The following is a 13,837-nucleotide window of genomic DNA, read 5'->3' as shown; positions in this document are numbered from 1 at the left end:
TAGTGCAGAATTGTTGACAGGAGCCGTGTACGAGGTATCACACGAGTGGGCACTTGGCCCGGAACTATGCGACATGTGGACCAGCAGCGACGTCTTATGCTGCACTGCCTCGATCTTACATCTCGTCGCTATCGCCTTGGACAGGTTAGTGGACGCTTTTTTATTTAATCGTTGCGTTCGAGCCGATTTCATGAGAGTCGAATAAACTATACAAGTTAATTGGTGGGAGATCAGGCAACTCGCGATTTATTAGGTATACACTGGAATTTAGAAAATCATCCCAAAAACTATAGCGACGTATTATATCCACAAGACACGTCTTTTAGTCAATATCAAATCTAAGTAATCAAATTTTTAATATTCAAGATGGCGGATGCAATATAGCGGACGAGAATTTTGAATTTGGTCGAATTTGGTTGAAAAAAAAACTCGATGCAGGGATCTTCGGGGTCGCTGATTGGATTCGACGTACTGAATTTTCGAATTCAGATTTCAAATTCGTAATCAGCGACCCCACAAACCAATTGTCAAATTTTTTTCTCTGGATTCGATCGAATTTGAAATTTTCGTCCGCTATGTTGAATATTTTGAACATCCCATTTCAGATTCGTAATCAGCAACTTGAAAAACATAGATTACGTGTTCTCGGAAGTGAATTATTCCTTCAATTATCGCCATTTTTTTCAATCAATTTCTTTCTAACGATAATAATTATACATTCTGTCGTAATAATTATATTCTAGCATTGAAATTCTAACATCATACTATCAGAAATAGCAGAAAACATTAAAAAAATATGCTTTAAAATCTTCTGAAGAAACAAAAAATGGATAAAAAATAGGTGGTAATAATACTTAGCACTATGACTCAAAGGGTTAAGGTATTCCTTCTTAATCACTCGTAAATTAGACTGGCTCTTGATAAAAATAAGTCATAATCAATTAATACGCCTATATAGCGACAAGCTGGAATAAAAAATTTCTCATGAATTGTGTTGCTAAACTCAACTCCTAAAACTAGAGATTACGACATTCGGTGGCTCTCTGTTTTTATCGCTGTTGCTTCAGAATTTTTCACACGTGTAGGACAGTTTGTATCAGAAATCTAAAATCATTCAGCACATAAATTATTAGACACCCAGAAGTGTGGCCAGTACATCATCTCCATAATGTGTTGTATAAATTTAACGATTTTTAAAGTCGTAACGTTTGGATAAATGTTCGACAACTTGGCTTCAAATTCAGTAAATTGTCAAATATTCGGGGACGTTCAAGGAATAGGTACCTCAAGTAGTTTGAAAGTGTTCGAAAGACTGAAAGGTGATTAAATTCACAACCATCTTTTGGATAGTCGTTGGATAGTTGTCCGGATAAGTCACCAAGAAAACCATAGAACAAGTAAAAATTTCAAAGGGTCCGAAATCTGACTATCAGAAGACACCTGATGTCGAAAATATCTTTAAAGCATTCCTTGAAAACGTGCGTCGTCCATTGAAGAACATGGATATTAAAGTTCCGAACTTGTTGAAGTTCCGAAGGTCGGATGTCGGCTCGTTTCTTTCTTTCTTTCTTTCTTTCTTTCTTTCTTTCTCTTCTTCCGCATCTTCATTCCTCTACAATCTATTGTGCATTACAATTGTGACGTTGCAACGCCGGTGTTTCTTTCCAGTTGTTTGATCGGTTCGTTGAACGGTTTTCCGAAACGCCGATACTCGAGCCATCCAATACCCACAACTCGCCCCTTGGAATGCCTTCTTTTATTACAACCTCGCGTGTATACCCACTTCACCTCTTTCTCACATTGTCCGTCACAAAGCAACTCGGCGCGCAATCGACGAATGGATTCGTAATATGACGGGTAACCTGCGGACGCTTCCAACCGCACTTCAATTACCGTCAATCAGCCCGATTCTCACCCTCGTCCTTGTCCTCATCCTTGCCGACGAATCCCCGGCAACCGTTGCCATTATCTGTTTCCGACCAGACAGACAGACAGACCGAAAATCTGTCGAGGATTCGAACCTTATTCTCGGTGACGACGGTACCAGACTCTTATTTACCTATCCACACAAATTTAAGTCATTTCTGTCACGACGTCTCGAAAAATTCAGAATGAGACATTTCAGGGTTCGTTACCATCTTCGAACATTACATTTTACGGAAAAATGATTTATTTATCGAGTCATCTCTACGCGGACTTCGTTCGATGACCGTTCGGCAAAGATTCGACACCTTGTAGACATCGGTCTTGTAAGTTTTTGTTCTACGAGACTTGTTCATCTTTCCGAAACCAATTCGCAATCGTTACTCACCATCGATGGATAGGTTTTCAATTTTCTTGGACCAATTTATGGTATCGTTTTCTCAGTAAGTTGGTTCGTTGCATTTCTGACGTATTTCCATGATAATCGTTAAAATATAGACGTTGAGGTAATTTATATACAGCCAAATAGACAGCGCTGATCCAATCTTCGTTCTTATTCGCCCGAATGAACCGTCGGACTACCAGAAAATTAAAGTTTGCTTATCGAAAACTCGGAGCCTATTGTAGTTGCCCGGACAGAAAAGATCAATGAATCTTATGCAGTGGTGGGCTTGGATCTAAGCCTTAGGATTAACGTGAACATGCTCCGTTCGGAAGAAGAAGAAGAAGAAGAAGAGAAAAAGAAAAGAAAAGACAGAACGTAGTAGAATAAGAGGAAAAAGAAAATTGGAGAGGTCCTGAAAGGCTACAACAATGGACTTAGAGAGTCAGGCGTGCTGGATAGACTGGCTCAGTTTTCTCTGGCGGATGAAAAACCCTCGGATACATTTCAAGGTAACCAACACCTCGAGGACTGTTTCGACCTACGGTGGGGGGACGTGTTGAAACAAAAACGTGATAAAGCAAAGATTTATTAACCATTTCTTATAAAACGAATCATTGAAGCCATATTCAACACTGCTAAGCGAAAAAAGGCAGGTTGAAAAAATGTGAAAAAATTAGGCAGCGTATGTTTAGTTGAGTCAAAGTGGGAAATAAATCGGCGACGAATTCGGTGAGGGTCAAATCTTGTTCACGTTCACTTTGACTACCCCGTATATACGTACAACTACAAAGCGTATTCGCATCTATAGCTGGAAAATTGTTTTGTAAACGGATAAATACGCATACATATAACAAGTATACGTATGCGGTACATGAAGGAACGTGAAATGGAACACCTTGCCACGTGTGCAGCGATTGTTGACAACGGAGCGAACTCTGAAACTATTCTCAGCGCGTACCTAATGCATCGCACACATCCTCAGGTTCACGTGTACGTATTCAGGCTTACGTATATACCCGCATGATCGATAATTATGCACTTTAGAATTTCACTTTAGCTTGCGGCATGCATGCAGCGCATTGCGCACAATGCATATCGCTTTCAGTGCAATATCGTGCACGCCGATCCCGATATTCATGCATTCCACCAAGTTGCACCGCGCACCGTATATCGATATGTTTTAGTCGAACACACGCTGCAAGCTTGCGATTGTTATTCTTCCGTGTCTAAAACCTTCATCGAAGGTGGCAAGGTTCTGTTATTTCACGCAAGAGTAATTCGTTTGGAATTTTCTTTCCCGCAGGATGAAGTGCGGTTCTTCCTTTTTTCGTGACACTTTGGTATTACAAACGTGAATTGTTGCACCGCGGAATGCGGCGGCGTTTAATTCTGTAAAAAAAGTCGTTTTCTATCGGCTAATCAATTTTTTATTAAAAATTATGGACACTCGGGTGGATAATCGAGACAATTTAATGGTACGGTTGTAAATGTAGAATATACGGCTCTGTGATTGAATATTGAAGAAGATTTATAACCTTCGACTATAAAACGGTGGTAATTATTTCACCTTTCGTGATACGTTGTACATATCTTGTCTAATTCGATGCAATGTTGTTACTTTTACGTTTACTACCAGGATCAGAGTTTACGGTGACTTGAAAGATTGGTGAAAATACTCGGGTGCGGTTTTGAGGGAAATGAATTTGCGCAAGACCTATGAATAAATAATCATACGACCCGACGAACAATTAAACACATACAAATTGGGAATTCCATGTGATCCGAATCGACGTCTACCCCTTAACATTTTTGATTTTGTTCTAATATTTTTCTACAATTGTTCCAACTCTATAAAACGGCACTCTGAATTTTTTTAGACTTTTTATTAACTGATTAATTGTGTACAAATAATGAGAGTGATTTTTTCAAAGGACCTTTTTTAAAATTATCGACAAATTCTCAAAAACTGCAATTTCTTTTCCAAACATTTCTAGACCAGTTTCATTGCGAATTTGATATAAAAATTGAATGTGCTAAAAAATAACGGCAAACATCGCTTCGCAATGAAACCGATCTAGAAATATTTTAAGCAAAAAATATAAGTCTTGAGAAATTTTCAAGAATTTTCAGGCCGTTCAAACGACGTTTTAGTCGGGCAAAAAAATTCAAAGTGCTGAAAAAAGTGGAAAAAGTTGTATCATTGTGGGCCCGGTTTTGAAATGATTGAAATAGAAAATACAGTCTGAGAATTTGTTGAGAATTTTTCAAAAGTTTCCTTTCTAAATAACTTAAAATATTTATAAGCAATTGAGCAGTTGAATAAAAAATCCGAAGAGATGTAGGATATTGTTTGTTAGTTGGGACAATTGCAGAAAAATTTTTAAACAAAATCAGAAATTGTTAGGATCGGACGTCGGTCGAGTTCCCATGGAATTCTCCGTGTATAAATTTATTGTCGGTTTCTGTAGAGTCGAAAAGAAATATTTAATTTTTTTTCATACCTGCAACCAACTGTTTTCATTTTTCAACAGTTGTTACACGCCTAGAAACGAGCAATTATCCATGAATGTATAAACTGAGCCGAACGATGGTTAATTCATACGGGCGTTAAAGTGACAAAGTCGTATTTTAGGCTGAAACTGCTTTGTTTTTCGAATCCGACGACGTGAAAGCATCGGGCTGATTACAAGACTCGAGGCAGAGAGGCTTATCAATATAGGCTGTAAATTTGTACGGGTAATTAAACCGGCTCGCGACAGAGCAGCACTCCCTCCCTCTCCTTTTTCCCTGCCGGGCAGTTAATTTTAACGGCAAAAATACCTTACACTGAGAAGCCTGTGCCGAGTTCCCTTTTTAAGCGAGTCGCAAAACGACCTGAGAAAACAATACCAGGGACACGCGATTCGCCCTGCTGGTGCAGAAGGGATTTAGAAAAGAGCCGTGTTAAGATCGCCTCGTAATAAAGTCCTTCCTAGGTTTATAAATTATAATTAACTACCGGCTACTTATTTCCATCCCCTCTCACAGCTGTTATGAACTTTTTACCAACCCAAGGAACTAGCTTTCGAAAACCTCGCGCACTTGCCTCACTGTCGGAACGTAATTTATTGAGGCGTTCGGAGGTTTTTTTTTTTTTTTTTTTTCAAATTTCCTGTCTCCGTGCGTGATAATTATCTCGTTAATATCGAGCTTCGTTGTTCATTATTCTGCAACACATTTTTACAATGAACAAAAAAGAAAAAAAAGGTTTCAAAGTTATATTGTAACGTTTTCACCGGCTTTGAATCGTTTCGTCGGCTGTTCTCGATGATGTGATTAAACGTCGTTATTTATAAAATATATAACCTTCCAATTTATCAGACTTTGAGAAAAAAATAATTTCTTATTTCTACGCATAACACCAGTTTTGACTTTGTTCGATTATTTTTCATACCCACAGTTGCGACTCGTGAGAAAAAAGTGAAAAAAATAAAAAATGATTACCGTGTAGGAGAAATTTTTTTTTCTACCCTCTTTTCGTTCAGCCCGATATTTCATTCCCGATTTCGTAAAGACGTCATATCGCTTTGTCAAAGAGTTTGGGAATATCGTGCACGAGTCGAGAAAACGAAAGGGTGAAAATGGTTTGAGAAAAATGCGGAAGGCTCGAGTACAATGCAAAAGTATACATTGAGGATGTAGAACGCAAGGCCATAACTGCAGCGGGCGGAAGTCTGCCGGCATTTGAATATACGCAGTTATGATTTTGACAGGCGTATATAAAGTGCTTTCGTATGTAGGAAGCGGCACGACGCGTTGCCTCGAGAAGCTTATAAGCTCACGGTGCGCGCACACGGAGCAATTCGACGTATCCTGTGTGCAATAATTCCAGAGATGAATGTATAAGTTCGGAGGAATGGAAAGTGCCTCGGTCCTTCTCCCAGGAAATCTTTGGGAATATCTTTGGGGCGGTATGAGGGATGAAATGGAAACACAATATCCGGTCTGTCATTCATGCTTCGGCATTGCACCGCGAAACATCGAAGAAACGAACACTGGCCGCACTTTAATATCGTCGAGGAGATTGCGCCGGATGTTGGAATAACGTCGAGCGGATCCCGATGCGTACCTACGATGAGAATGGTGCACCACCACGATGCACTTTTGCAAACGTAAAACCCCCGCGATTCTTCCACCATTCTCATCGGATCGCGAAGCGTGCAGTTTGAAATTTCTCAGACATTCGAATCGTACGTTAATTCCGAGTTTCGATGCGCTTCAGAGGTGGATCAAAAGTTGGGTGGTTAAAATATTTGTACGATAAGATAGAGGTTTATAAACAGTTGAAGTATAGAATGTTAAATAAAGTTGAACTTTATACGATGTCACCTTAAACTCTTGAGTTACACATCGTTGTGCTGAATCAACTTTAATGACAAGACAGCATTCTCTGGTTTTCAGAGATCGCTGATTACGAATCTGAAATCAGATTTCAAAAATTCAAAATGACGGAAGAAACTTTCAAATTTGATCGAATTTGGTCGAAAAATTCTATGCGGGAGTTTTCGATTGAATTTGAAATTTTCTTCAACCATACTGGATTCGCCATGTTGAATTTTTACAATCCGATTTCAGATTCGTAATCAGCGACCCCAAAAACTCACAATGTATGCAAAACGTGTATACGAGTTGGGGGGTAACTTTTTCGGATATGAATTGATCCTTCAATTTGCACGATTTTCTTCAATCATCTTGTTTCTAACAATGATAATTTACATCATATCGCAATAATGACTTTCGAGTATTGAAAAACTATTAGTATACTATAAAAAATAGCAAAAAACCGCAAAGAAATATGTTGCAAAATTCTCTAAATATCCAAAAATTGGATCTAAGAGGGTTCAACTGAAAGAGGAAATTGTTGATTTAAAAGTTTGAAGGTTTTTTTTTCCGGGACACCTTACGTCAGTTACAAGTAAGCTTCGCACTTTATGGTTGAAGAGCGTCAGAGTTATAATAATCGGTAACCCTTTCTGCAAATTTTTCACGAAAATACAATCTTATGCGAACTGTTAAACGCTGTAGCGTATTTTTATAGCGCATGTATGAAAACTTGAGTATTCCTGCAGGTATATTGATTTTTCGATTCGGGTATACGATGTGGAAAAAGTTGAATGAAACGAATAAAAAAATAGATGAGAGCTTTCCGAAGTAGCGAACATCCGCAAGCCGTTTTACACCACAGAAGCAATTTCATATTTCCAATGCTTCTTCTCCCAGCCGACGATGAGAGAAATTTTTGCTACAGCTAAATTTTCGCCCGGATAAAATCCAATAACTTTTCAACTTGGATACCGGATCCATAAATATATGTATTTCGTACACATGCATCTTATGCAACTCTGGACGCGTGGTGATAAGGTCAGTGAATCGGATGTCTAGGAGATGTTTTCCATTCCCTCGTTTCTCAAACGCTGGATGCGACGATTTTATCGATGCTGTAGCAGCTGCGAACAGTTTCAGGCTATACATTTTTTATTCGGTTGATTCTCAGTACATAGGAAAGTATTAATCAATCTTATCCGTGACGTTGCATATTTTATGAGTTAATAGAGGAACTAGAAAAAAAAAACTATATCAAACCTAACGAAATCACATGTAACGCACGAAATTCATTTTTTTTTCTTTTTTTCTGCGCCGAAAGCATTTGTTTTCAAAAATGCCAAATATTTCGTTGTAATCGGTTTTTCATAAAGCGAAAAACCAATCCGATATTATTTTCGTAGTTTCGCCGCCTTTCGTCAATGCAAAATAAAAACTAAAATTCTCGATAATTTGTCGTGAATTTGAAAAAAAAAAAATGTGAAACCCTTTGAGAATTTGAGATCGATTATTATTTATAACCCAAGAGTGAGCTTATGAATAAATAATTGATAGAAGTTAATAATACAGATACGCTATCATTGTCTGAAAATTTTCAACAAAATTAAATACGAAAATGTGAAAATTGATGGAATTGGCATGAAACGTCGCTTGCACAATTCTCGTGTAATATTCCTTCGAAGTATAAATTTTCGGTACGTATCTCAATGTCTGAAGCAGAAAATCCGCTCGCGGAATGACAAATGATGTGATTTAAAAAATATCACAACTCGTAACGAATCCGACAATCAGCGTGGCTGCAGCGTAACTTTAATTGGGTTCATTCCGACGATACGGTTTTGCGAACGCGGTAAAATTCCGGGTAAAATTTCCCCGCCCCCCGAGAAATTATACACGTCGAGATTTATACAACGAGCCAACGCGGAGATCTCGGTGAATTAATTGCGCCCACGGATCGCGTACACGTATCGTTTTGCGATAAAACTACCCTGCATGTATACCAACGTATATTATATGCGGTGCACGATGCTCGGCTAAGTTCGTTTCCTATTTCCAAGCGTCTGTGCATTCACGGTTACCTACGAAACCGGTGTAACGGGGAATACGGGGAAAACGGTCCAGTCGGGTGAAAATTAATTCCTTTTTCATGTTGTTCGCCAACCCCTTTCTCCCCCCTTTCCACTCGTTTATCTGCCTGGTATCGTTCAGCGCAACCGCGATGCGAGTTCGGTACGGAAGACTCGTCAATACGACCGAGAACTGCAACATTTCCGATTTCACTTTGTTCGGCACGATCCTACCCGTTCTACTTATCGTTGCAAAGAAGAAGAAATGAATAAGTAAAGGAAAAATCGTCGAAAATTCGCTTTGTCACTTACGTGTTCGTTTTTCGTGTCACTCTTCTTCGTCATGCGTGAAAAAACTTGGGAATTTTATAAATTCTAGTTCGGTAGTGCGACCGATGATCGTTTGGATCTGTTGGTATAGTACCTTTATCTCGAAATATTTCGACACCCAAAGTTCGTCCATAGATTTTTGTCCATATGTTAAGCGAATGATTTCGCTCCGTTGAAAAAAAATAATCCTCCAACGAAGAGAGAATTGACTTTAACTGAAATTTGACTAGGACTGTAATGTCTGCTTAAGGTAGGATATCGCGACAGCGAATTGCACCTCCAACAGGCCGTTGCACCCTGCGACTCGAAGATCTACGTACCCCATTAATTTTCCTATTCCATTTCACTTACCCCTGAGCTGAGATAAGACGCTCTCTCGAAACTTCGGATTGAGCGCTTTCTAACACGCATGCAATGTGCCTGCCGAGAACCACGCGAACTGATAAATTACCTGCATATTCGGCGCGACAACGAGTCTGCATTTTCTTCACGACGTCACGACGCCGTCGTCGCATTACGGAAGCGCACTCGGTTTCAGGAATTTCCAAGTATAGGGTGCGGAAAATTTACCGACAGCGAGATGACGAGCGAGGTGAAGATCATTGCGGTGACGAGACAGTCTTCCAAGTCATGATCGTGATTCCCTGCACCGAGGGCTCAATCGATCATAATTTTCGTGTATACCCGATTCCAAGATCTCAAGATTTTAAAGGATTTTAAAGGATTTCAAAAGACTTCACAGATTTTATAAAATTTCTAATGATTTCAGAAGATTTTAAACGATTTCGAAGGATTTCAAGAACTTCAAAAGATTTCACAGATTTCACAAAGTTTCCAACGATTTCAGAAGATTTTAAATGATTTCAAAAGATTTCACGGATTTCGGAGGATTTCAAGGATTTCAAAATATTTTATAGGTTTCATATGGTTTCAAAGAATTTCGAAGATTCCATACAATTTATAATGAAATTTCAAAGATTCGAAAAGTTTTAAAGATTTAATAAGACTTACAACGATTTCAAAGATTTCATCAAATTTTCACTAGGATTTCAAGGATTTCAAAAAATTTCAAAAGATTTCAATTGATTCGATATGACCTCAAGGGATTTTGAAAAAATGTCAAAGATTATACAAAATTTTTAATGGTATTTCAAAAGTTTCCAAACATTCACGTACGGGTGTAAACCAAATTTCACAAGCGATTAACCACTCGATTTATACCAATTCAATAGTGAAAAAATTCAGTTGTTAATGACCTTGACAAACGGTTTCAGTTCACCACCTTACACAATCAAGCGAAGAAGAAATGTCACCGTCTTGTTCGGAGTAGAGTTTTTCACAGCAATTAAAAGATTTAGCCAATCAAAACTTGTCTCAGCTGTTACAACGAGTTTTGAAACTGCAGCGCATCAAGTTTGTTTCCAACTTATAACAATTAGACGATTCCGCCATCATGTACCTATACTCTTGCCTTGAGACTGCAGCTGCAATGAGACGATGAAACGTCAGCTTGAATATCTCTGCACTTGGTTGGCAAATTTAATCCGTTGTTATTAATCATCTAAAGAAGTTATCCCGTAGTTTCCAGACCTCGCAGTTATCCGCGCAGAGAAATTTTTTATTAAGGCTACTATTATACTCATACCATCAATTATTCTCATTTTTAACCATAATAATCGCAAAATACAGTCCCGAGTAAAAAATGTAAATGAACTATCGTGACGATATCTGGAAAAATGTTATCAACTGGATACAATTAATAGATTTAATCTTTCTGTTAACCAGAAGGTAAAGTATCGACAAATATAATCGCATTAAAAAGTTACATACTTGTAAAAATATTTTCTTGTAATTAGAACGATATATTTCTAACGACATTTTAACGATACTCATTGCACTGAAATCTTTTGGTACCTAGAAATTTTTCTGGCCAAAATTTGACGCATTGTCGGAGTGTTGAAAATTTTTCTGTCAAACTTCCTACACTTTATCGGAAGTTTTATTCGGATACGGAACAGCGAGTTCACCATAAATGTACCGTTTAATCAATTTACGACACAATTCAGTAAATTAACATTACTTTTGTTGTGTCGTTTCCTATAAATTTTAGAAAACTCAAAAATTGTCATTGTAAGCTTACGACAAGTACGCAGTAAGTTACGTCATTGCACCGAATTTGCAAATCAACAACCTTTCGTACAGGATATGGGTGGAAAATTCACAATCATTTTTATCAGCGCAATGAAAAACTGAGCCATCAGCTGAGCGTGTAAAATGATCAATACAAATGGAAAGAAGAATAAGACTGGAGAATGAGACTCGTCGAAAATGACACTCAAGCCCTCGGGTAATTCGCGGAGTCGTCGTAACCGTAATTACAATGACGAGAGGGTTGAAGTGGTTTTGAAAAGTTTCACAGCCGAGGGAGGCAACGCGTGAGAATATTCATAATTCCTCCGTATTATAAAATGCGTGTATTAAATACCGAAACTCGGGGCACGGCTAAACTATGTATAGGTAATATCTCGGTGAAGAACGCTCGCGCTACCGAAGCACGAGGTAGAAACTGTCCTCGAGAGAGCTATTCCTTGTTTCGTTGCATTGTTGGGAGCGTAAAAAAGAAAAAAAGATGAAGAGGACCCGGGAGACGGTCGTGCGCGGAGGACGAGATGAACTCTCTCCGGATATCTTATAGGTACTACCTTTGAGTTACTTGATTACGAGAAGCATCGAGTTTCTGAGAAAAAAACGTGCGATCCGAATTTCGGGGCGGGGCTGAAGTTACGAATTTAAAGAGTTACGAAAGCGCCTGATTACGAATGATTTGGCGACGAAACTTGAAGCGGAGAAATCAAACTTTGAAGATACAACAAAGTTTCGAATCGTTGAAACTTCAAGTTACGATAGAGCAAAGTTCCGAAATATAAAGTTTCGATAGAGGGAAATTCCGAAAGTTAATATATACTCACACAGCGGGTGGGGGTACGAAATCAGAAAAACCGAAAATCGGAATGGCAGAATTCCGAATTTAACGAATTCGAATAACAAACGTGAGAGAACGGATACTATCAGATATTTTAAGTCCCGAATAGTGCCCGATAAGAAGCTGCAGCTTACCTATAATGTATTTAGTAGAGGGCTGTATTATCCGAATCCACTTACTTCAGAAAACGTTAATGCAAGAATTCAGAGATGCAGAATTTAATAACGTATAGAGTCAATATTCCAGAGAATGAATTTGTAGAAAGTTTCATATCCTCAAATGTTCAAATATTATAAAAATAAAATTTAGAACTTCATCGTCTAGAAACGGCAGAAAACAGATATTCATAATGCAGAAGTATCATTATTCAGAATCGTACGATTCAGAAAGATCGGTATTCCGAAAGTAACCGTATAGATGGCTTAACACCAGAATTTCACATTCCGAGTCTATCCACCTAATCTATTTTGACTTGTAAAACGTTTTGTATACAGAATCGAACAAATTCTTTACTCAATACTTAATAACGAAGAAAGAACGCAACGCGAATGGACAACTTTGAGTTGTTAAAGCTGTTGGGTTAGGCCTTTAGAGCGTGGCCAACGATGTGCCCGACTCTTTTTATATATTACGATTCTTCGTTCCGACGATTCTGATATACCGCAATTCTGTATTCCGAGCCTTCTGTGAGATTACTACTCGGAGTTCTAACCGTTCTGATTCTTGATCCTTCGCATTTATGAATTCGAATAGATGAAAATTCTACTTTATGATCCACCCGAAGGTTATTTATTTGTGTTTGCGAGCAATCGCATTTTCCTCATTCCGCTAACGGCCTTTCGGAATTTTCACCAGTTGCGTATTCTAAATTCTATAACTTCAAATTTCGATACTTTTACATTCCATTTCCTTTATTTCTGGATTAATGAAGATTCACCAATTTGTTCTTTCGCGATTGTGAGTTTTCGATATATATATATATATATGTTCGGAATTCTGACCATTCTGATTTTTACCAGCACCTCTCACACAGCATAGTTTACTTGACGAGTGGGTGGAAGGAATCAGAAAAACCGAAAATCAGAATGACTAAAATTCCGAACATAAGAATATCGAAAATCCGAAACAAAGATCAAAGTACTGAAATTTCACCAAGCCAGAAATCACAGAACTGAAAATCTTCGATCATTCCGAATTAAATTGTCTCCTCGCAGAATTTTTGATGTGTGACTTACCGTGATTAATTTCACCATAATGCTAATTTTGGGTACCGTCTAAGGTTAAGGGAGCTCCTTGTAGCGTGTACTGCCATATTACAGTACATATATACTGACATCTGCACACAAGTATATACAGACATTTCATAATTTGCTTTCATTTGCATGTAAATCCAAAATTTCCGAGGAGTGCCGACCTGGAAACTTTTTTTCGGTCCAATTAATATTGGATCAACAACGAGCTTACGGTTTAATGTGCGAGATGAATTATGTACGGTATCAAAAAACGAGAAAAGAAAATTCTGACGCGAACTTAACTCTTCGGTCTGAGAATTATCCCAGAGTTCGTGTTGGTTTGCATATATATGTATATATATATATATATATATATACTCGGGGAAAAAAACACGATCTGACGGGCATCGGAATTTCGCTTCTAAAAGCGTGTGTCGTAATTACGACGAAAGGTGGAATTACGGCGAGGGTGGGAATTTGCATAAGATAATGGAACCGGCGAAAGATGAACTAAGATGTAGCTAACAACCGGAAGTTCGGCTACCTGGGTAAAATT

The 13,837-nt window shown here is 38.3% G+C and overlaps 1 protein-coding gene across 3 annotated transcripts in view; it reads left to right on the top strand.

Moving 5' to 3' along the window:
* The window catches only part of LOC124175663 (5-hydroxytryptamine receptor-like), a 173,116-nt gene that overhangs the window by 145,273 nt on the left and 14,006 nt on the right, over positions 1-13,837 (top strand). For 2 of the 3 annotated variants that reach the window (XM_046556064.1, XM_046556065.1), the window contains exon 5: positions 21-144. In XM_046556064.1, the coding sequence (XP_046412020.1) occupies positions 21-144 (124 nt within the window). The remainder of the gene's footprint in view (positions 1-20; positions 145-13,837) is intronic. The other variant, XM_046556067.1, reaches the window with a different exon arrangement.

The sequence above is a fragment of the Neodiprion fabricii genome, chromosome 2 (assembly GCF_021155785.1).
Source record: "Neodiprion fabricii isolate iyNeoFabr1 chromosome 2, iyNeoFabr1.1, whole genome shotgun sequence".
Lineage (NCBI taxonomy): Eukaryota > Metazoa > Arthropoda > Insecta > Hymenoptera > Diprionidae > Neodiprion > Neodiprion fabricii.
The sequence above is the reverse complement of the archived record's forward strand: the minus strand, read 5'-3'. Positions and strand labels throughout refer to the sequence as shown.